Below are 24,233 nucleotides of genomic sequence, written 5' to 3' on the forward strand. Positions count from 1 at the left end.
TTAAGGTTCCGGTTCAGGTCAACCTGAACTAAAACAGGTCAGCCCGAACCTGTTGTAGTAGTATTTTTGGTGGCGATGAAATGTTTAATCAGAATCAACACTTTTCCCACCCAACCCTCTAGATGCTATCTCGTCATTTATCTCTTTACTTGCGTTTGACTTTAAACATCTGGCGGAAAGTGAATTTATTAAATCTAGTACTGTCATGCCTGCAGTGCAGTGTCGATTTATTGAACTGCTTTCCTACTTTGCAGTGTAACCGTCATAACAGATGATCTTTGACAAACAACAACAAACAGCCAGATTAAAAAGGATCGAAAATGATGAGAAAATTAATTAATTTCTCTCTGATTCCGAAGCGTGCGATGAGTGTTCGTTCCACCTATCTAAAATACACCGAATATGGCGAACCACTTAGTGTAATAAAGAAATATGAAGAGACATTAGAGGAGCCGAAAGGTAATGAGGTTTTGGTAAAAATTCTTGCTGCACCGGTAAATCCAGCTGATATCAATGTCTTGCAAGGTAATTATTTGGATTCGAGTCCATCGGTCTCCATCGATAAAAACATTTATTCGTAGGAAAATATCCCGATAAACCTCCACTACCAGCTGTACCGGGCAATGAATGTGTTGCCGAAGTAATTTCTTGTGGACCAAATGCCCAAACATTACGTCCCGGCGATCGAGTAATTCCATTTGTCACACAATTGGGCACTTGGCGTACGCACGCTCTGTTCGACGAAACAAAACTGATAAAAGTGCCGAAGGAATTGGGAATTGTGGAGGCAGCTACGATTACAGTCAATCCCCCAACTGCTTACCGAATGTTGAAAGATTTTGTGGCCGTTGAAAGAGGTGATACCATCATACAGAATGGGGCCAACAGTGCTGTAGGTCAGGCGGTATTCCAGCTGTGCAAACTATGGGGCATTCAGAGTATCGGCATTGTAAGAAATCGGCCGGAAATCGATCTACTCAAAGATTTCCTGATGAAATTGGGTGCAACGGAAGTCCTAACGGAAGAGGAACTGCGAACCACAACAATATTCAAATCTGGTGCTCTGCCAAAACCGAAATTGGCATTGAATTGTGTGGGTGGTAAGAGTTCTACTGAAGTGTTGCGCCACTTGGATGACAAAGGTGTGATGGTAACATACGGCGCTATGTCAAGAGATCCTGTGACAGCACCGAATGCCGCTCTGATTTTCAAGGACATTTCGTTTAGAGGCTTTTGGATGTCTCGCTGGAGCAAAGAAAATTTACACACAACGGCACGACTGGAAATGTTGGACGAACTCACTCAGATTATATTGAACGGTGACTTGATGGCTCCCGTACATCAAATGATTCCATTCGCCGAATATGAACGAGCACTGGAAGGAGCGACGGATTTTAAAGGTTTCAGCGGAGGAAAATATATTTTTGATTTTTCGTAGACGAGAAATAAATGGCCGTGAGTGATTGCAACGTAAATTTCAATTTATTGCATCATACCTTCACTTTCACTTTGGCAAGTCGATATTGTCGGGAATTCGTAGACCTAACCATCACTCGCACATTTCCCTTAACTTTGCCACAACTTTTCAGCAGTTTCGGTAAACTGTTCAGCGCTATGTAACCGGTCCCGGTGACTTTGGCTTCAATGAAACTAAAATTGGAAAATGTCACGAAACCGAGCACCTCTCTGCTACACTGATTTCGCACAGACGTTGGATTCTCCGGCAGCCATAACTCTCGCATCTTATCCAATTGTTCACGGATAAGTTTGGCCGTTCCTGGCTTCGCAATAATAACTCTCCGATCGGATGTTTCTTGTTTGCGTCGTTTCACACGCACCCGTCGACGTCTCAGTCTTTTCAGCAACTTCAAATGGTTCGATCGCAAAGTTTTCCGTTCATTTTCGTTTGGATCGACTTTAAGCGGTTCTTCATACACGGGTTCTTTGTCGAAATTGCTTTTCTTACGAATGTCGCGTTTCAGATCGCTGGGTTTCGGAAGACAAATCAATGAATTGTTTGTCAGTGTTCCTCTTGAATCCATGGTTACAGTGATGGGAACTAAACAGTTCGTTGGGAGATCAGTCAAACCGGTGGTGTTGCCAGAGTCTAGCGACTTCTGAATCAATTGCAAGTGAGCAGGATCCCGTAAAACGTAGAAGCCACCATCGGCGTTCGTATTGTTGTTTTTCCAGTCGTTGACTAATTGCGACCAGAGGCACTTGAATGGAGAGTTTATCGACAGCTTATTATAGTTCGGTCGTTTATTTTGTGGAAGTTTAAAGTACCTGCCAACAATGAAAGAGGCACAATTAGAACCCATTCTCAGTTACCACGGGGCTCGATATACTCACTTTTCGCGCAACTCTTGGTGTTTTTCCTCACTGTTACGCATGCCAGTTAACGTATCTGGTTCGAATTCATCGAATCCACTTTCTCGACACACTGTTTCAGATTCCCGCAGACCACCGGCTCGAGCACCCCACATAATCAAACACATCCAAGTCGATATTCCATATCCAGCCGGCACAACAACGTCCCAACCACAGCCGTAACCGAGTCTTGAGAATTTTGAGTCTGAACTCCCGGGTCGTTGCATCAGTAGCACAGGGACTGCTTGAAGAGTGTCTTCGAAAGCACAACGTTCACCAGGAACCAATGCGTTTTTGTTGCGCTGTGTGCATAGCTCGTGTGTTGAGATTTTCGATTCGGATACAGCATTACGACCTTGCATGTCCCAGATTTGGCTAACGGCATTAAATTCGGGAATTTCTAACGTAGAATCGTTGAATTTTGGAGTTGTTGGTGGCTCGTCTGATGGGAATGCTTGAGTTCGTTTTTTCGGTCGATTGATCCTCGGATCTTCAATATTCAATGCTAGCACCATGTTCGGACATAGCTCGGACGGTGAGTTGACCGTTTTGATGTTAGACCAATAATTGCTTTGGCTGTTGTGAGCCAATGCTCCCATTTCTGTCAACAGGAAATGATCCAACCATGTTCGCGAATCGTCAGGTGATGGACAGTTGGTTTTGCATTTGAATGCATTGCTGAGGACAGCTTGTGATAGTGGGCCAGTCAGGCGGAAATAATTCAATTGATCCTTCAGCTCCTTCATTTCCATGTTCAATGTTTCGTTTCTCCGAATCGAAACGTTTTGACGAAGCTTGATTTCATTTAATGGTTTAGTGGCTACCTTTTCCGCATCTTCTAGGTCGAAAACGGTGATAATCTCATTCGCAACGTCTCGATAGAAGGACGCATGAACAAATATCCAGATGGTGCGCCGGTCATCATTGTCGATATTCGTCACATTTTCAACTGGTTTCCACACGAATGTAACGTTACCGAGAGCACCCATGGGATAAGAATCGATTTTGAATAGATTCATCGAGCCATGTCTTTTGCCATTCAGGTACATCTTTGCTGCAACTCCTCGATTACATCGCGAACTGGTTAATTTCTGGAAACCGTTAGAGATCGTTTCCACGCTAGCTACCAATTCAATGCAGCCAGTGTGCGACATATCTTGAACCAAACAATGCTTGGCGGTGGCTCGAAACGACGATCGAAACGTTTTGTCGCACGACGATTGAGGTAGCCTATATCCCCATCTGTCTATCATGTGGAATCTCTAAAACATTAAAAGCGGACATTATTGGTTGGCAATCGTAGTCTAGTAGTCTAGGACGTGATTGTGTTACCTTTGCATGCCAAATATGTGTTTCCATCCACATATTTTTGCGCTGGCGCCGAATGTATTCCTTTAGTAAATTGTTTGGCTTTCGCCGATACTTGCGGGATGGTCTCTTCGCGTTAGCCGGTACTCCGCTCTTTCTCATTTGACTCATATGTGCCTGACGATATTTTCGCGGTAGCCTTTTCGGACAATGTGACATGGCTCGACGGCGCATATGCCGTGGAAGTGTTTGGAATACAAGTTTTGTTTGATTGGGATTTTGGATGGAATTCAAGAGTGATTTGATTTCCGTGACCCGTTCGCCTACATATTTGTATGTTTGAATGGAATCCGGTAAATCAACTGTACCGCCGACAGCCGCATCGTATTCAAACTTTTCGGTAGTCATTTTGGTCCTACTTCGATGAAATCTGTTCGGAAATTTCACAAGATAACGCACTGGGGTTCACAAGAATGGAATTTGTTTTGGTTAAACTTGTCTGAATGTTTCTTCCATTTGACGTTTCATATTTACACACGTGCGTCTGACAGATGAAGAGTTGCATTGTAAATCCGCAAAAACTACGTAGCGTTGTTAACCACTCAATTATTTGAATTTGAGATGATGCAACACATGACTTGATTATAGTGACGGAATTTCGAGTTTTTTTATGAGTACTATTATGCAAACGCTAAATTCAGCATAGGTTTTGGATAAGACAGTTGATTCATTCAATTCAGTTCATTCTTCTTCTTTGAAAGTTTTTTTTTTAAAAAGGACTCAAGTTTTGAGGGCGTGGGGTAATTTGGCACACGGTGCTAAAACAACGCATTTTTCAATTACGTAAACCGTGAACTCGCACACGATTTTTCGATACCAACATTTTGTAAAAGGAGTCATTAAGTCGATGACATGGCTAAAAAGCATTTGCAGCAATAAACTGGCGTTTGCGAAATCACCTTTTATGTAGTTCCCCGATGCCGGTTTTGGATAAGACAGTTGATTCATTCAATTCAGTTCATTCTTCTTCTTTGAAAGTTTTTTTTTTTAAAAGGACTCAAGTTTTGAGAGAGACAGATGACAAAGCATATCATTTAACATCGAATCTGCTACTGCTCTTGATCTATTTGCAGCAAGTGGATCCCAAATCTATTATTTCAAGAGTGGTAGACAGACCTGCTCATTTTTGTCATCGATGTCGATAACAGGATGACCAAGCCAAAGAGACTGCAAATTTTTTATCATAAACATATTTCAATCAGCAGGACATTCTTTGATGTAATCTAAACTATGTTTTGGTGTTTGTGCTGTCTTATCTTCGAAAACTAAGTGAAATAAAAACAGGAGCACACTTTCTCGGTCATTCCTGCTTCACCTACTTACCTTCTTAGTTTTAATTTGCAGCCTTACAAGCCCAGATGGGTGTTGACATCTTCTCTCCACCCTGGTCGGTCAACGGCCGAACTTCTCCATTTTCATACGCCCTACATTCGCAAATCTTCTTCAATGCCATATCCAACAATTTTGCCTAATCTCAATACCTTACACTCGAAGCAATTGCTAATTCTTCTTCTTGTTTTAAGGATCCCGTTTCACAGACATAACGTTGCGATGAATCGGATAAGAGGCGAAGTTTTTCCTTGGCTAAGTCTCGTCTAGATTTCTTACTCTATATTTTTGCATTTTCAAATATTGAATGACTAGACTAGACGAAATTGTAGTCGTCAATCGGAAAGTTCTGACCGAATCTCCGATCCATGTTTTCTGTCTAACGCAAGATATTCGGCTTTATTCAAGGTACATAACATGTACTTTGGCTTTATCCTTGTTAATCACGACAGAGTAAAGTTAACCAGGCAGTAGCGCTGATTTGACAGGGGACCTGAATAATCTAGTAACCCTATAGTTTTTGCAAATAAAGTTTTTCAATTATGTCAATGTTCATTTGAGTTCAATTTCATACAGTGTATGAAAGGACCTATATTTGACGTTTCGAAAATGAACCGCTCCTGCCTAGTTTATTCTACTCTGCCGTGCTTGTTAACCTGTCATATATGGCTATTCATCTGTTATCAATAACGACGATAAAAATAATAAGCTCTGACTAATATGGTCCTTTATATATTAAAATGCATGTTAAAATATTGAAGTACAAGATTTGAAATCAACAAATTAAAAATACTTCGATCGATGGATCTAATAGACCCGATAATAATACAAGTCCTATATTTGCTGTCTGTAACAGGTTAACATTCAGTCTAATTGATTTTGATTCACAAACATGTACGGCTAGGATATAAATACATTCAGATCTCTAACACATAAGGTAGATTAAACCATACTTATAAAGTTGATCTTCATGATTTGTAACGGAAAGATTTTGCTCTAAAACGATTTATTTAATCAACACATGAGTTTTATCAAATAAAAAAAACGGGCTCACAGAGGGCTTGAACCTCCGACCTCCGATGATAGCAATAATGCGGCGCTCTACCAACTGAGCTAATGAGCCACACGAAAGGTGCTTCACAAATGTAAAACTCAACCGTTCATACATAACTGTGTACGTGTACATTTGACCATTAGTCATAATTCAATCACGTAAATACGTAAAAATAGCGATAAAAAGACAATAATAATATAAGCGAATGTTTGGAATGGACATAGGTATAGATTTTTAAGATTATGATAAGTGGGATTAGAGGTTACACTCGTGTTGTCAATATTTACTTATACAAATTACCTGTCACTAATATGTTCGGTGTCGAAGTATTCGTCACAAATTCATTATGTCTTAAAGCTTAAATTCCCGAAAGCAGGTAATCTATTCGAGTATTTCCTAAGTATTCCTTTCGAGAGATTTGTGCTGAAAGTGCTGAAAGACACAAATTAGTAATTTTGGTCTCAACGATGATTTACTTAAGAAAGTCAAATGGAATAAGAATCTTTCATAACACACCATCTGCCAGTCTTTAATGTTTCGATCTTCGACTATGAAATAGTGAAAGAACTGTTTCTTTTGACGTATCAAAGCTACTGTTAAGCAATTTATAAAGGTAACCTAACAGTAACATCTACAAAACAGCACGATCAAAAAAAAAAAAAACAGAGGGCTCACAGTGGGCTCGAACCACCGACCTCCGAGTCATTGAAAGTTCGGCGCTCTACCAGCTGAGCTAATGAGCCTGACATCAAACATCTACAAAGAAATGAATCACTAACATCAAAACAACAACATTTTCATCAACAATCACTGATGACTCAAAATTGGTGGGTGGGTTCTAGCTACAATGCATTTAAAAAAATTTGTGCTGTTGATAAATTAAAAAAACCGACGATAAAAAAACGAGTTGTATTCGTGCAATTTTGGGTATGGACGTAGATATAGATTTATTGATTTGTATATTTATATACATTGTCTTCGCTAGCAAACTGTTACGAGTGTATCCAAATATGTTTTTGCTAATGAATTATATAAGAACGTGAAAGTTAGGACTCTCCTAAAGTGAAAAACAAAGATTTTGTCCCAGAAGCTCACGTACTATTTCAGGTAAATATTTTCAGTGTCGGAAGAACAGAATTCAAGAACTGTCCAATTTAAAATTTGGTCAAGCTACCTTTTGATATAGCCTTTAGTGAATTTACCAAGAAATTCTTTGTCGCAACAAAACATTGTTTATTCTTGCTTGAGACATATCCAATTAAAAAGTCTGAGTTTGAGTAAGAAATTTTCGAAATTTGCTTTAGAATATTGAGGTTTTGCATGGGAATTAAATGTTCTACCACAAACAGCACATGATAAGAACTGATGGATAACATTCATAATTAATTTGGAATAAGACTTATAATTACATCAAATATCGGCTAACTCGGACACATATATCACCAATATTATTGTCAAATCTTTTAACCTGTTACAGACAGCAAGCATATGACCGGTATTAATATCGATTCTATTACTTCCATCGATTAAAGTATTTTTAATCGATTGATTTCAAATCTGGTACTTCAATTTTTTAACATACATTTTTCTGTATAAATAACCATATTACCCAGAGCGCCAGAGCTTGTCATTATTTTTGTCGTCGTTATCGATAACAGATGAATAACCCTATGTGACAGGTTAATTCAATTAAAGTATTTGCGTTTGATCGAAACAAAATCTCCTACTTCATTAGTTTTAACATACATTTTACTATAAAGGACCGTCAAGCTCATCATTTATTTTTGTAGTCGTTACCCTAGTATCCAATTCCTGCTGTGCAAAAAATCATCTTGGTCGTAACATGTGCCTCAATGAATATTTCGCTCATTCGATGTGTTGTCAACCTCGGTTCGCCTTGGATTGACGCTTTTTACACCTTTTTCACAATATTTCCATTGAGGCACAGGTTATGAAATAGCTATTTTGCTAACAAGTTAGTAAAAGGGCTTGTTTCTCTTACCAGATGTGAATTTGTGGATACGAGCGAAGCGAATATTTTCACCTTGTAGTAGATAAAAATATCTATGAGCAAACATACAGAAAAACGAAACATTTCCAGTGAAATATAACATTTTGTTTTTTATTTTTATTTATTTTATTACTTTACATTAAATTTAATTTTCTTATGCTTAAAATAGTACCTTACAAACTAGTGATTGTTTTAGAATTGTTTTATTTTTTTAAAGATTTTCTTAAGCGTTGTCACATAATAATCGATGTTCTTGTTGAAAAATAATGAAATGTGAAGAATAGACGAGGCGAATGATCAAATAGTTGGTGGTTCAAGAAGGATTTCCCGAAAGTATTGAGAAAATTTTGGAGAGAATTAGTTTTTTTAATTTTAAAATTGTTGAAAGACGAGCAATGAGTCTGAACGTTATTACGACTGCGTAATAAATAAGGAAGATCAAACTGTCTGAGGTTTATTATGTACAGCAGAGTGGCCTCCAAATAAGTCGAATTCATCAAGAACTTTTGCGCACTGCTGTGTTAAGCCAAAACACCATATCACATTGTTTGTGTGCTTTGGAGAGCTTCAGAAAGCTCGGAGCTTTAGGATTTAGGATGGAAATGTAGAGCATTTCAGTGCAATACAAAAATAGCTTAAAAATTTCAAAAGCTCCTTAAAATACACAAATGCGATCCGGTAAGCGGATAGAGTGGATCGGTTCGAATAATTGCATTAAAAACATAAAATTGGGGATCACAATGATTAATCTTGTACATTGTACAATGTAATCTAAATACAATATAGGTATCGACCGTGGCAAATAAATTTTATTGTAGACAATAAACAAAAGAAGATTCAATTAGATAGACGGAAAGACACTATATTATAAGTCATTGAGACTCTTAGAAATACTGTGTAACAATTTGAAGTCAGCTAAAAGTTACAGAATCGAGAGATATCGAAACTACTTCGATTTAAAATTGATTGGTAACACATTTTTGTAAATTTTTGAATAAATGTTTGTTTACTCACTACGTTTCTTGGAAATGAGTCATTATTACTTCATTGACGTGAGCGGTAATAGCATATTACATGACTAGGATAAAAAGATGAAAAGTAGAGTTTTCGTGTGAAGTTTGTTGATCCGACACAAAGCCGAGGTTAATAAACACACGAAAACGAGACACTGAGTGTGTCGAAAGAAATATGCTTAAAACATGAAAAGTACGGTTTTCGACGCATGTAGTATGTTGAGCTCATTTCCCGGGGTCTTAGTGAGTACTAGTATATTACAGCCTCAGTCGGATAAGTTAGTCATAATTGCACAATGTGTGTGTAAGCACATTTTATCTGACTGTGAATGTTCGTGAAGACAATGAAGTGTGAAGAGGGATTCTTTTGAAAAACAGCCTACCGAAATCGGACGCATTTTCTAGTGGAATTTTTTTTATGTGCCTAGAAAGGTCTTCGACCCTAGAAGCCAAAACCACTTTCAAAAAAATTCTTCGAAGTTTGTGTGGCTGGTGAAAGATGATCAAAAAATGAAAACTTGCACTTTTCTTACAAACATTTCTCCAGTTACGCGAGCCGTCCAGGGTCGTGTGAGGAGTCATTAGAAAGGTAATCACAGTAGCCAAATAGCGACTTGGGTTTAAAAGTCATCCACACTAAAATATGTGCAGTTTTAGTTTTCAACCGAAGACTAGCTTCGAAGAATTTTTTTGAAAGTGGTTTTGGCTTCTAGGGTCAAAGCCCTTTCTAGGTACGTATAAGCGCTCAGATTCAAACGAGTGCATATGACTATTATCCGGATAAGTTTGTATTATATTTATCGTAATTGTTTGGAACTTTGTATTTTGAATTGCGTAGTTGGCCACACTAAAAAAAATCCAAACAGGACGTATGTAATCTATTGTAATGCTACAAGAACTGTAAAATGGTGTCTCGAATTGAGATGGAGTAATTATAGGACATAGGACATTTATTATCAGTGGTGATGGTATTGGTAATGATGGAAATAGTATTTTTTGAGTAAAGATTACCGATCCGAGGCGAAACCGAACCAAATCAAGACATTAAAGATTTCAGTAGACAGGACAGTTTATATTTCTACAAGACGAAGAACATTTCCGTATCTTAACGTATTACTTGGTTTTACATGTGTTGATTTTAAACAATGGCTAGTGTCGACAAAAATTAGTGGAGAAATTAACTTTGACAGGTGGCAAGCATATCGCTACATAACTGTATAATTATCGGGTTCTTATGACCATTTTTCAACACGTTGATGAGGATCTTTGAAGATTACCTTCATCGCTTACTTTTGCTGTCGCTGTCGATAACAGATGATTATAACCTGAATAGTTTAGCTCAGGTCAATTTGTGTTTTTCAAATGACCGATCGAACCTGACCTGAGCTCAAATTTTTCCAATGTAAAAAAAGCAATTTCCTAAAGAATCAGGTAATCTGACAGACTGATCAAGTAATTAGATTATTTTATTTCAGGACAGATGAGTTTCCATGGGAATTCAGGTCTGGTCACGGATAGAGATGCAGCTTCAGATCAACTCATGTTTCAAGTTGTCAGCAGGGTTCAGGTGACCTTACCTGTTCCGAGCTTCTACATATTATTAATATAAAAAACAGTCACTTTCATGTTTCAATTTTAAAAAATTTCAGAAAGAAGATTGGGGTGAGTATGCAAGATTGGTAAAATTTCAGCTAACAATTGAGGCAATTTAACTATTTAACTATGCCAGCCATTATTACATATCAAAATCGCCAGTGTCCTAAAAAAAGTAAAGTTAAAAGTCTATCGAAGATAACAAGTAAAACGTAAAATCAAAATTCGTCAAAGTAATTTATCCGTGCAAAAGACATCATCTAAATTGTTGAGAGACTGCAAATTCATATAATACTTCAACCAGCCACTGAACACGGCATGTATTCTACATTTTCAATTAAATTGACTATGGAATTACGTGGTAATTCAACTTCAACACAATGGTAAACATATGGAGTTTACAGCAACAACGAACCAGTTGAAACGGACAAAAAATTCATCACAATTCATTTCATGTTAACAATGAAAATTTCTTCATTGTGTTACAACTACATCCAATTCTAACTAGTCGTTTCAAAGTAATTCCTGAACCCCGACAGTGTACGATTGATGGGATAAGTGGGTCCGGTCGGCACCACATCCTGTACATCTGCGGAGCCCAGGAGCAATCCTCATGTTCTCACAAATTTATAAATCACAAGAAATACCAAAAAACTAACCATCACTAGAACGATGGCGGTTATCACTTTAGCAAATGTATTAAAACCCGATTCGTTTGGATTCAACGGACGGGACGTGCTCTGGTCGGCTGAACGTCTACGCTTAGTGGCTAGTCCACGTGCTAATGCTGGAAAGGCCAATGATTGCGTGAAGGTGAGCTTGTGTAACGATTCACTTAACGAATATGGTCCGACCGATCCACGAGCAGCCGCCCGTAGCAGTGCGTATTCTAGATCTAGTGCATCGAACAATGAATATCGAGCGGTCATCGTTGACGATCTGCGACGATTATTATTGTCTATTCGATCGGTTTGAAGCCAAGGATCCGATAGTCTGGAATGAGAAAATTTAGATCTTTGAAATGAGGCTCAAATGCACCGATTTGTTTATATACCTTTGCTGAGTTATACTTGCAGCAGCTATCGATGTCAATGACGAGGTCGTACTTGAACTTGCCGTGCAAATTTGAATACCACATGCGCCACTTCCATTAAATTCGGTTGTATCTTCAATGGACGTCTGCAATGTGAAATGTTTAGGTAATCAATCATCCCTGGCTAAATCCAAAAAAGGAAAATTCCAACCTGATCCGGCGATACTTGTTGTTGGCGTAGTGCTAACAATCTCGCGTGATCTGGATGTAACAGGGCACTTGAAAGACGTCGTGGCTTTGTGAGGGAGGGTGTTGGTGATTCATTGGGAGGTGAAGCACATGGAGATATATTTATTCCAGATGAAACACCCGCTATCGATACGAATGCATTCGGAGATGGTGAGGCTTGTATCGAATCGATGCCAGAATCTCCGGTCTGTTGTGGGTCTATGTACAATGAGTTTCGTCTATCAACAGTTATGTCATTACGATGATCGTCCGGTAGTATTGGGAAAATAAAGCTTTGACCATCTGCTTCGCCTCTGGGTGAGTCCTGTGAAACGTTCAAATGATTGACACACTGGTGAGTTTTATAGATTTACGTTGACTTACCTGGCTAGGCCACACTTGAAGCAGGGGTAGTGAACATGTTGGTTTACTAAAAACTGGGCTCTCCTGCAAATGTGGTCGGGTTCTGTGTTTGGTAGGACTGTCGCATCCAGCTGAATCTTCTGATGATGTTGTTTTCGGTGATTTCCAGAATCTCTTTAGACGCGTTTCGCGTCTTTTTTCTTGTTTCTTTTCGGATTAGAAAAACGGAAAGTTTAGGCTTGAGTGTAATACGACAATTTAAATGTTACTGATCGAATTTCATAAGAATATCGGGAACCTTTTACAGACGGCGAACATTCTTATTATCGAATCTGTTATTTCTGTTGATTTAAATATTTCCAAAATCTTTTACTTCTTTTGTTTAAACACACAATCTTTTGTATAAAATAGATTCATTCAGAGCTCGCCACTTATTTTTATCGTTACTATCGATAACATAATGATATAGTCTGTAATATAGCCTGTAAAAGGTGTTCCAGTAAATATTATCTTTCCGCAAAAGAAGAAAATTGATTCAAATTATTATACCTTAAACCGGGTCCCTTCATAATAACAGAAATTGATTGGGATGAGATTAAAGATAAAGACTTTATTTAGCGTTCATTTGCTAATAATAAATAGAGATGTTCAAGTCGTCAAGCGTTACCTTTCGGACAAAACATAGTTAGTTCAATGAACATCTATAAATATCTGACATAGTGAGGCAGTTACAGCTATAAATCATGTATTTTACCAAAACAAAGAAAGGTAGACCGGATAGTAGAAGTCAATTTAAGGAGGTACTTCAGTCCAAAGGTAGATAAGGGTAATCACAGCTATTAAAGTACAAAAAATCAAGATAGGCCGCACATTTAATCATGAATGTGACGCAACGATAGCTCCGACTCCGATGAGTACTAGAGGTACTAACCGCGGGTATAAAAGTGCTTAAAAGGACTGAACTGCCGGAAGTGTAACTGGACTCTGGTCCAGCCAAAGCAAAGAAATAAATGTTGTTTCTGGGAAGAGGAATTGTATCGATAATTGAATGTTGTACGACATTGGTTTCTGATCAAAAGTAACAACAGCCTTTGTGGGAGGTCATTTATCTGCCTGGGATTGGCAATCATTTCATGGGAATGGCGAGTTGTCCTTTTTTAAGATTCTATACAAAAGTAAAGGATGGTCACTCCTAAGAACCATTACGCCGAAGCTCGTAATTAAACTTTGAGTAATGAAGAAATCGTGCCTGCATTGTACTCAACTAAATTTGTGGCATTTGATAGACGTTTGATATATGTGGAATTTTGTACAATTTTACCTTGATGAAACTAATATAAAAGTAATTTCGATATTAAGTTCAAATGACCATTTCCGTGTGCCAGATGTGTGTTTATGATGTTTAAACTATTTCAACTTGTGCAATATTATGCGTTCAACGAACTACACAGAAAAACATTATTGGCTTTCATGCTGCACATAATGCTAATATGTTGTATGTTATTCGATATTATCCTAGATAACTGAACATAACACACACAGCACGGTGTGTACAGTTATACAATGCCACAAATATGAAAGGTATTTGTTCTGAAATCCCATCGGGAACAATTCGTTAATTAGGCCGGCAATTTTAAAATATTATTCTTGCTACATAATACATGCGCTGGAACATAGCGTGGATAAATGTTATATTGCAAATTAAATTACAATCTCACGCGATAGAGAGAAAAAAAAGTGAAACAGAGGCGAAAGGAAAGTTTAATTAAATTTCGAAAAAAATAAATGAATTTCAATTAAAAATGCTTTCCGTGATGCTGCTGCCCTCCTTTCGAAAGATACTGGATATTAAAAAGCACAACAATAATTTTTCATATATTTTTACCTGCATTTTTTCTGGAACATTTAGTTGTTGTCATATCCTAGAATTCCGTCTTTTTCTTGAATCAATAAGATGAATAAACTATAATGAACCAGAACCTGTAATGAAAAGAAGGTAACGTTAACGTTTCAAGACATTAATTATCTATAAATGGTTTGGGATATTAGGCTAAAAAAAGCTTCTTTTACGTAACGGAAAAATCTTCAATTTTTAGTCGCGTACGAAGTGTGTAATTGATAGAATTCGAAGCAGATGGTAAAGACACAGAGTCTTCGCCTACGTTCATAGTTGACGAATCTGCAATAAAAAAAAATGTTGTCTGTCCGTCACGTCGATATCTTGAGTAAATCAAATCCGATTTCAAACATTTTTTTCCCTTGAAAGGTAATCAAACTAGTGATACTAGTTCGGAAAAGGGCATATTCGGGTCGGCCCTTCGTTAGTTCGGCCGCGTAAGTGTTTGAAGCTCTTATGTGTATATCTACGGCAAAATAAACGATGGAAATGTAAATGGTACCAGGAAAAAAAAGTTTAATTAAATCGGATGAATGGACCGTCAGTTAAGAGCATCGATATAATATATTGTAGATAATGAGACACGAAGAACGAAATTTTGGAAATATAGCACACATACAAGTGCAAAAAATACGAAACACAACTTGAAACGAAGAGAAAAAGGAAATTGAGAAATGCAGAGTTTCAATTATTTTCAAATATTTGGATGACATTATTTCGCGCGCTTTCTCAAAACGTAAGTTACGTTACAGATGTGATCTTTCCACATAAAGTAACTTTGACATTACTTATCTACCCTATATTATATCGATGGTTAGGAGCATAGAAGTAAAACGGCCCTATGTATATTTTGCATATAACTCGAGTAAATTTAATCAAATTTTCCTAATTTTTGTTTTATTTGTAATCGAAATCGAACACGGAATAGAATTTTGTTGTTTTTTTTTTTAATCCTTGAACTGAGGCCGCTTCTCGGTCCTAAGCGTATTTTGTATATAACTTGAGTAAATTTCTAAAAAGAGTGCACACTATTTGAATGGCCTCTAAGTAAACTGATAATCGAAAAAGTATATACAGATAAGAATGCTTAAGTATAAAAATTACGACCAGGGCTAGACAACAGTAACAAAATAGATCAGCAGATCTGTTAAAAATACGTTACATTCACAGACGCAAGCAACGTATTAAAAATGAGCTCAAATCCACGGAAGCTAAGTTGCAAAAACTCACTAAATTTGGCCTCTTAAAAAAGTTGTGAGACAGGGTGATACCATATTGCCGAAATTACTCACATAAACTCTGGAAACTTAGATTGGGATGCGATGAGAATCAATAAAAATCTGTCACATACGGCTGTTCATCTGTTATCGATAATGACGACAAAAATAATGACAGGCTCTGCGTAATATGGCCCGTTAAATATTTAGTAAACTGCATGTTAAAAAAATTGAAGTACAAGAATTGAAATCAATCGATTGAAAATTCTTTGATCGATGGAAGTAATAGATCCGATAATAATACTGGTCATATGCTTGTCATCAGTAAAAGATTAAAATGAATCTATTGAAGACAAGGATCATGACGCGATGAGAAGCAATCAGGTTGAAGTTTCATCGAAAGGCTAGTTAGACGATAATTCGGGATTGCAGTTTGTTTACTTACTAAATAATAAATTGATGGAAAACGAAGCTGCCTTTGAGAAGCTTCAAAATTTAGGAAATATCAATTTAGATGGAAACGTTTGCATTAGTCAGAAACGTGAACTTCAATATTGCGATCCCTCCTCTTTATTTCAAGAAGTTTCACAAAAGTGTTCAAAATTCGAATCAAAATCGAAACGTCTGAAGATTTTAATATTCATTAAGTAATAAACCAATTATTTACATATTGCATTCTGTGTGACTGTATATCAGTGCCGGACTGGCCCTATGGGCGTTCGGGCGATCCCCGAAGGGCCTTTTGATTTTTGTATGGATAAATGACGACGAACGGCTTTTTGAAAAATTTCTCCATACAACATATGCGAAGTTTAAAGACAACACACACCGTCATTTTGTCAACGGACTTTTCGCCTAACTTACTGAATGAGAGATTATACATTACATGAACCGTTTTTTTATGTCTTTTTGTTACGGTCATGCCCTACTCTCCTTAGTTACTTAACGAACTTAGAGATGTGGTTTATTGATGGTTTATTGAAGAAAAATCCTATATTTCCCAAATCCGAGTGATACGTTTCCTACTTGCCAATCCATCCCTCAGGAAAAACGTAAAATCTTCACTACTTGAAAAACTCTTGCACTAATACGAAAACAGCTGCTTTCATAGCGTGTGCATGTAAATTAGAAATTTATCAAAATAATGATGAAAATTCTGAAAATAAAATCTCTCAAAATAAGAACACCCTACCGATTACTGAACGTCGACAGGTCATCATGTTTAAGAATAGATAAAACGGATGTTCGCAATAAAAGTTAAAAAAAACTACCAAACAAAACAAAGTCATTATCAGTCTCGACTTGACTTTGCTGAATGTCTCAGTCAGTCACAAAACGATATAGTCTGTAATAGGAGCTCAAGCATTAACAAACAAACCAAAATTTAGTGAAGAAAAAGTGTAATTAAGTTAAACAGGTGTAGTCTGAATTCTTGTTTATTAAAAAAACTGATGAAATTGAATTAACTTCACCGTCTTCACTCTATACCTTTGACTAAAATAAGCAGTTTTTTGCTCGGACCTAGTTCGAGCAATGGGCTCCTTCTTTCACATGAAATGAACCGTGGTTTGATCCTTTCTCTAACAAGGTTCGCTAGTTTCAAATTTAGTCGATCCTACAAGTTTAAAAATTGATTTTTGAAAATCATGTTTGTGATAATATGACGAATCCGAATAAGTTTACGTTTATTTTCTCATGAACTCAAATTTGAACTTTGTGTACAGATTACACAAAATAGTGAGCGTATTGTCAGTAATAGTACATTACTTACCAATGGGGCAAATGATGGAAATGGTACTTCTTATGTGAAATGTGTAAGCACACAAGAAGTACCATTTCCATCATTTGCCCCATTGCCAAGTAAGGTATATTATTCAGAAACTTGAGGTAAAATTTTGAATCCGTGCAGTAAAGTTAACTTTACCTCACGTTTTTTGAATAAAATATAATATGTACTTGCGGGAAAATTTGCTTACTCACTCTGGGGAAACTTCCCCCTCGTGAGTTATTAGCAAATTTACTCGCTAGAAATACGTAACATACTATTAATGTAAAAGTACGGTGCGTCGACCTGTTTTCTGTTGTGTGTGTTTCGACATTTGTATTTTTCATACCGACTAGATTTCGCATATATGTCATTTTGAATTTTTTGAATTTTCTGAGATTTCCATAAATTTTTGAGAGCTGCTGTAAACCTGGAAATTGTAAATCGTGATTGCAAAATTGTTTCATTTTCCCGGGTCTCCGGAATATAGAAATATTGTGATGAAAATTGAACGAAAATTTTCTTTTTTCAGAACCATTTGGCTGATATTCGTTCAGTTTTGGACTCAGAATTGATATACAAATTGTAAACCATGGACATGAAGTATTCACAGTTAGTTGTGTTTTTGGTGATTTGCTTCACTAAAGTGCACGGGCGAACGGAAAATGGGCATTGTGAACCCACTGAACTCCTGCCCTAGTAAGTAAACTTTTCAAGTTTTTCTTGTTCTCTGAAATGATTTCTTCGATTCCAGCACATGTGAGGTTCACTTGGTTGAAGATGCTCAACAACCGATTACTATTGTAATTTTCGACGAAAATGCATCGGCGAATGGCTTACAAATCAAAGGACATCTCAAAAGTATTCCAGACATATCGGATGCAACCAAAAAATTGGTAAAGTTGAATAGACTTGAAATCAGAGGTGTTGGATTGAAAAGCGTAAGGGCGGGTCAATTAGCCGCTTTCGAAAGAATTTCAGAGTTAGATGTCAGCGATAATCAAATTTCTGAACTTGATGCTGAGAGCTTCAAAGAACTTCGTGACCTCGAATTTATTAAGTTGCATAACAATGAAATTGAGATTTTGCCATTGGGGATATTCGACTCTAATCAAAAGCTGTATTACATTCAGCTGAACGACAACAAATTGAAAGAGATCCATGTCGATACTTTCCATCAGCATCCAGATTTAAATTTTCTTTATTTAAGGAATAACCAAATCGAGGTACTGTCTGCGACAGTCTTCCGCAACAATAACAAAATGCATCTAATTCATCTCGACCACAATCGATTGAAAGCTTTGCATAACGATACGTTTAAGGGACTCAAGGATCTACGGTTCCTCGAGCTAAATGAAAATCAGATTGAAATTTTGCCGAAAGGTTTATTTGACGACAATACGAAATTGGGATATGTTTCCTTACAAAACAATAAACTGATGAAAATCGAAACTGATCTTCAGAAGCTTCGAAAGTTAATAAGTCTCAATTTAACTGGAAACGTCTGCATTAGTCAGGAATGTGAATTTAAAGGCAGGGATTGTTTATCTGCATTGATTGAAGACGTTCAACAAAAATGCTCGAATTGAAGTGAAGTTCGACTCTACTAGATTAAACTGAAAAGTTAATTTACGAGTTTGTTTTTGAATCATTTCTACTCTAAATGAGAATGAAAATTGTAAAATCCATGGAGAAATAAATTAATTAATTTAAAAAAAAGTCAGTGACAACGTGCTGGACCAATGCTCCGAAGCTTGTCGGATGGAATGAACCGCGTGAAACTTGCGTCTATTTACTCAGCTTTTGATAGAATCAAATAGAGTAAAAGGGCTTTCAAACACATGCACTTTAACGGCGAAGTAGCGATGATAAGACTCCTGAAGCGAAGTCAAGCTTATGCTATCGAAGCAAGTGCTGTTGGCGTATTAAAATACTTCTTCAAATTTAGCAACGCACTACAAGCATGAGTGATGGTAGTGACAGCTGTCAAATAGAGTACTATTTTGTATGAAAAATTAAATTTTTTCTTTTGCAGTACCAAAATTTGTATGTTTGATACACAGTGCAGTTTCAGAACTCTGTCTATTTAGAGTTACACTCATGCTTGAAGTGCATTAATTTTAGTAAAGATTTGATGTTTGCATCAACTGATTAAACGCAATTTCCATAATGAAGATCTAAGGAAATTATAAGCCACGATCAAATTCAATGGGAATATTTTTCTCATTATTTGCATTTGACAAATAAAACATTTCCCTTGATAAAAACCCGCATATGCTGAACGTAAATGGAAGCAAAGGGGCTATTAAAGTAAGGTGAAGCATTTGTAATGCATTTTTCCTTGTGTACGCGATGCATGAATGAATGTTTGAATACCCAAGGAAAGCCGATAATAAAATGAAAAATACAAAATGCGCATTTGAAATATCTTAAAGATGAGAACAACACTCAAGCACATGAAAAGTGCACTACTGCACTACACATATATGAATTATGTTCACCATGCTTTTCACTGCACTTTGAATCACTCGAGAAACACCTGGAAATGGATATGTGATGCAAGTGTCCCTCTATGTACTTTCGAAATGAAACCACCAGCTCTTCATTGTGCGGTCGAACGGAGTTTACATAAAAGTTTAATGCAGTTTTGATATATTCGGAGCCCTGACTATGAAGGTTCTGATTTTTTTAAATTTTCAACCTCATCATTCAGTGCACTGGGAGTCAGAACAGCAGGGACAAATTTGTCCCATTGGTGTAGTAGGAAGCTGGGGAGAATTCAGTTTAAAAACGACGATTTTCGGAAGGTCGTCTCCCTGTAGATTCATTAGTAATTCGGTAATTATAATTATTCATATTGATAGAGGTACATGTCTGATACCGAATTTTTTTCTAGAAACAATTTGTGCGACCGCTCACACACACCGATTCAAAGATGATGACTTTTTGTATAAAATTTTTAATAGCAAGTGCTGTTGAATTGTATACCATCTTTGCACCATTGGATGTGCTCGTACAGACCGTTTCCAAAAATATCTAATAATAAGATGAGGAAGTAAAAAGAGAAAATCAAGTCGGAGTAAAGTTTCTGTAGAATATTTGCGTCACGGTCTTCATAAAGCCGTGGATGAATGACGAGTGTATTATGTACATAGATGTACGTACATGAGCATTTTCGTGTTCATGAATACCATATGAAAAGCGATTTTAAATTTCCTTTCTAAGCTCAAATATAATTATCTTTTTGTTCTTTTATATTTGAAAATGAAAATGGAACATTTTATCAACGGTCCAGCTGCTAAGCTTTAATAGAAGAGCTTTATTTTTTGCATGCTTTCAGGATTTGCACTTTTGTAACGGAGAAGCTCCTTCAGTTCCAAGTAAATTATTTTCAAAAGGTTTTAAATTCAGTTTGCAATTTCAAAATTAGAAATTTTCCTTTTTCGAAACCTACACTCGTGTGAATTTATGGTTTTTCATGCAGTCTGGTTTGTTGGCTCCAAACCATGTAGAGATGAAATGTTTACGTCTTCCATTTTATACACTCACGTTTTACGAGCCTTACTACCAAATAAAGCAATTGTTCCGACTTCACAAATTGTTTTTCGCGCTGTTCAGCCGATAGATGCTGAACGTGACTCAACATCATTACGGCGATTAAGGAATTGTTGTAGAGCATTTTGGTATAATGAATAAACTCCATTCAGTGTCGTTTTTAGCAACATAATATTCACCACAGCCTCACATTGTCGTTATTTTACCGAGTAATCGTCACACCTCCTAAACAATTACATCGATTTTTCGGTCTGTTGCTTGTTTTAAATTATAAAATTTAAGGGTGAAAATCATCGAGCCATGCTAAACTAGGTACCTACACCATAAAGGAAATTATTAACATTGACCTTTACATTAATTGAACTTGATTTCGCTTTTACATGTTATAACCATTTGATTCACGACCGATTTTAAAGCTCATTAAAAAAAAAACTTCTACTGCTAAGGTAAGGGTAAGCATCTTCAAACAACCACTATTATCCACCAATACTAAAAGTGATTTATGCTCTTATAGTTCCAGACATGCAACATACTGCATTTAAAGATTAATTCCCTTGTATACCGATTCCAAATTGATAGTAAAACTCACCTTCACCTGGAGTCGGTATATTATCGTAAAACATTTCCCATAAAGGAATCATATATTTCCACAGCAGACTTTTTCATTCGACAATGCATGGATGGATACATATATATGTGTACGCGTATACACAATGCTATATACCACTCAAGCCCACATCAAAGATAATTTTCGTTCTATCGAGAAACTGTTGCTATATTACATACAGTTTGCTCGACATAGACGATTGCCATAAAACCGAATACCTCGTCGAATATTAAGCTCTACAATGTGATATCTTACCATAGATACGAGAAATTTCATATAAATAAAAGTAGGTAGACAACATTAAGAAGCAACAAACGGTTGGGGAAATCTGAGATCCCACACACCTTCTCATATTTCAAATTTCATTCGTTTCGTACAAGAAAAGAAAAGCAAAAAAATATATAAAGGGAAAAATTTACCTTACCAACTTTATCAACAGCTTGAGTGGCTGTGGGTGTAAGTGCAAACAAAGTTGATAAAAAGTGCTTGCTCTTATTAGATACGCTTAAAAATAAATTCAATATTTATTTGGGATGGCGCGAGATAATAATATTAAACCGGATCCCTAACCTCCCATCCAACTTGAACATCCAATCTTCTTTTTTATTAAAAGTTTGCTATTCGAATCAAATTCATTTATTTATTTAACATCTGACCTTTCACACAGACGACAAGTAGTTTTTATCCATATGATTCCACGAATCTGCTACTTCTTCAGTTCTAACACGATGCATTGACACATGCTGTAAAAGACCATGTTAGAGAGAACTCTTTGCCATTATCGATAACGCGGTCCGTGGACCTTTGATAATTTTTTTCGAGAAAATCAAAACCCCCGAAATTCGAGGAAATCGAGTAAATTCGGGAATATCGAAAAATGACTTTGATTTTCTAGAATCCTAGAAAATTTTGGTAAATGGAGTAAAAGAGGAAAAGTTTGGAGTGGTAAATCCAACAAATTTTAATGGTTTTCTCAAATTTTCATAATTTTGATAAAATTGAAAACTTGTCTCAAGGAAAAGCAGTGGGTCTGTAAAAGATACGATGATGCAGATCAGTAATTTTTTGTGCTCATTTAGCCAGTGAAAATCGCAATGTCTCCAATTATTAATCTCTCTTATGTGTCTCGACCGAACAAAAACCTGTGACGCCTGTAACTTTAACTTTATAAGCTTTATACGTCTAAATAAGATGCATTTTAAATTCATAAAAACCGCAGAAAGAATGTTAAAATGAGTTTACGTAAGCTACTTCTTTAAACTTTACTTTACTTTAAGATGCGCAGCTGTGAACTTTAAAAAGTTGTGCAAAATTTCAAATATGCTTTCATTAATTTGACGTAAGACTTTTATCTGACTTGATAGTTTCATTGGAGGCAAATCATTGTGGTTCGTAAATTTCGTAATATGGCTTTTCGCATATTAGGTCCCTACGCAAGGAAGTAACGTCGAAGAGTGTACAGATTTTAAACAACGTTACGGTTGGATCCACACTCGCTTTTTTGAAATCTCTCCACCTGCGACTCGTATTGATAATCTCACATTCAGAGCATACAAAGGCTTTAAATTCTTTAGGCTAGGACGTGGTTTTATTCAGAAGCAGTGCTTTCACAAGTCCTTTTTGTGGCGCGCCATGAAAAAGACATTTGACAAGTCCGAGTACTTTTTCGATTGGTATTCGATATACTCGATATGCAAATGCACCTTGAAATACAAATACTTATCAATTACCTTGTAACAACTATAATATGTAACTATCACGACACGCCGACATAAATCAAAAACTGAGTAAGACTCTTACCACTGGCGGTGAGTCAAATGGAAATGGAAAAATAATAATGATATGAATGTGAACAATTTTTCACCGCTGATCTATGAGTATTACATGGGGCTGAGTATTAGGGACAAATAGAGTTTCCATTCACTAAAAGTCAAATGGAAAAAGATTGAATGATTGCTTGTTTAGTGGTTGTGTTTCCTTCTTTTTTTCCCATCAATATATCGCTTACACGTATACACGTTAACGTAGAGTGATTGAGTACATAATCAGAGAGTGGATAAAAGCATGTTGCTGATGGCATGTTTTGAATTCAGAATTAGGTATTTATTTGTTAAACAACGTCAAATTGGATTGACATCAAAGGATATTAATTTACATTCGTAGTTTGGTAAGCCACACCAAGCTTTCCAGTTTCTAATGATTGGATGCACCATACAGCACTGACTGCTGATATATTGATGCAGATTTATATGCAGTTACTTCAAATGATTATTTTAGTTAATGAAATTTGTAATTTATGACCGAAAGTGTTTTATGTTCATCAAAGCCATCGTGCACTTTATTTTATGTTCTAAAAAAACTCGCGAGCTTTTTTTACGATAGAAGGTCAGATCGTGTCATGGCTAAATCAATTACCTTGAACTGTTTCGATCCATTGTCTGGGTCAACTAATTTCAACGAAATTATCAGTAAATGTCGGTAAATGTTTTCGGAATGCCAGCGCTTTGTGTAAATATGATAATTTTGTTGGAGTTAACTGGGAGGAATGGAAAGTTTAAGATTTATATCATGCCCCATTTTGCTTTGCATTTCCATTGCATGAAAGCTAAGATTTACAGTGTGATTTAAGACATTACTTAGAAAAAGTTCGTAACTTAATGCAGATAAGGCAGTGGTGGTGGAGAAGTTTTTGCGCAATAAATCAAACCCAAGCCAAATCTGAACACACGAAAAATAAGTGGAGGGTGCGAAAGAAGGGACAGAAAATTAAGCTGAAACATTCCGTGTTTCAGTCCATTAGTCCTAGTACAGTGCTTTGATAAGATGGCAA

General features: G+C 36.6%; 4 protein-coding genes across 5 annotated transcripts in view; 2 read left to right on the forward strand and 2 right to left on the reverse strand.

The window, feature by feature from the left end:
• The first annotated feature begins 250 nt into the window (after positions 1–250).
• On the forward strand, positions 251–1,475 carry LOC119070722 (enoyl-[acyl-carrier-protein] reductase, mitochondrial). The gene is made up of 2 exons (XM_037175175.1): positions 251–525; positions 582–1,475. The coding sequence occupies exons 1-2, from the start codon at positions 321–323 to the stop codon at positions 1,436–1,438; spliced, it is 1,062 nt and encodes a 353-aa protein (XP_037031070.1). The 5' UTR covers positions 251–320; the 3' UTR covers positions 1,439–1,475.
• LOC119070721 (ribonucleases P/MRP protein subunit POP1) lies at positions 1,461–4,215 on the reverse strand. Its single transcript, XM_037175174.1, has 3 exons — positions 3,703–4,215; positions 2,353–3,632; positions 1,461–2,286 (listed from the first exon to the last, which is right to left on the reverse strand). The coding sequence occupies exons 1-3, from the start codon at positions 4,084–4,086 to the stop codon at positions 1,491–1,493; spliced, it is 2,460 nt and encodes an 819-aa protein (XP_037031069.1). The 5' UTR covers positions 4,087–4,215; the 3' UTR covers positions 1,461–1,490.
• A 5,374-nt stretch (positions 4,216–9,589) lies between these two features.
• Positions 9,590–24,233, reverse strand: part of LOC119070673 — a 73,526-nt gene continuing 58,882 nt past the window's right edge. Inside the window, exons 2-6 of the mRNA XM_037175112.1 lie at positions 14,248–14,342; positions 12,384–12,569; positions 11,983–12,324; positions 11,793–11,917; positions 9,590–11,731 (exon numbers count right to left, since the gene is read on the reverse strand). Coding sequence (XP_037031007.1) covers positions 11,350–11,731; positions 11,793–11,917; positions 11,983–12,324; positions 12,384–12,569; positions 14,248–14,253 — 1,041 coding nt within the window. The 5' untranslated portion in view covers positions 14,254–14,342 and the 3' untranslated portion in view covers positions 9,590–11,349. The remainder of the gene's footprint in view (positions 11,732–11,792; positions 11,918–11,982; positions 12,325–12,383; positions 12,570–14,247; positions 14,343–24,233) is intronic.
• On the forward strand, positions 16,779–18,969 carry LOC119070674 (leucine-rich repeat-containing protein 15-like). Of its 2 annotated transcripts, none has more exons than XM_037175113.1 (3): positions 16,779–16,893; positions 17,774–17,940; positions 17,996–18,969. In XM_037175113.1, exons 2-3 carry the CDS (start codon positions 17,834–17,836, stop codon positions 18,828–18,830), a joined length of 942 nt encoding a protein of 313 aa, XP_037031008.1. In that variant the 5' UTR covers positions 16,779–16,893; positions 17,774–17,833; the 3' UTR covers positions 18,831–18,969. The 2 variants fall into 2 exon arrangements, with proteins under 2 accessions (XP_037031008.1, XP_037031009.1); XM_037175114.1 differs by having other exon boundaries at positions 16,779–16,876.

Source organism: Bradysia coprophila (assembly GCF_014529535.1).
Source record: "Bradysia coprophila strain Holo2 chromosome IV unlocalized genomic scaffold, BU_Bcop_v1 contig_106, whole genome shotgun sequence".
Taxonomy (NCBI): domain Eukaryota; kingdom Metazoa; phylum Arthropoda; class Insecta; order Diptera; family Sciaridae; genus Bradysia; species Bradysia coprophila.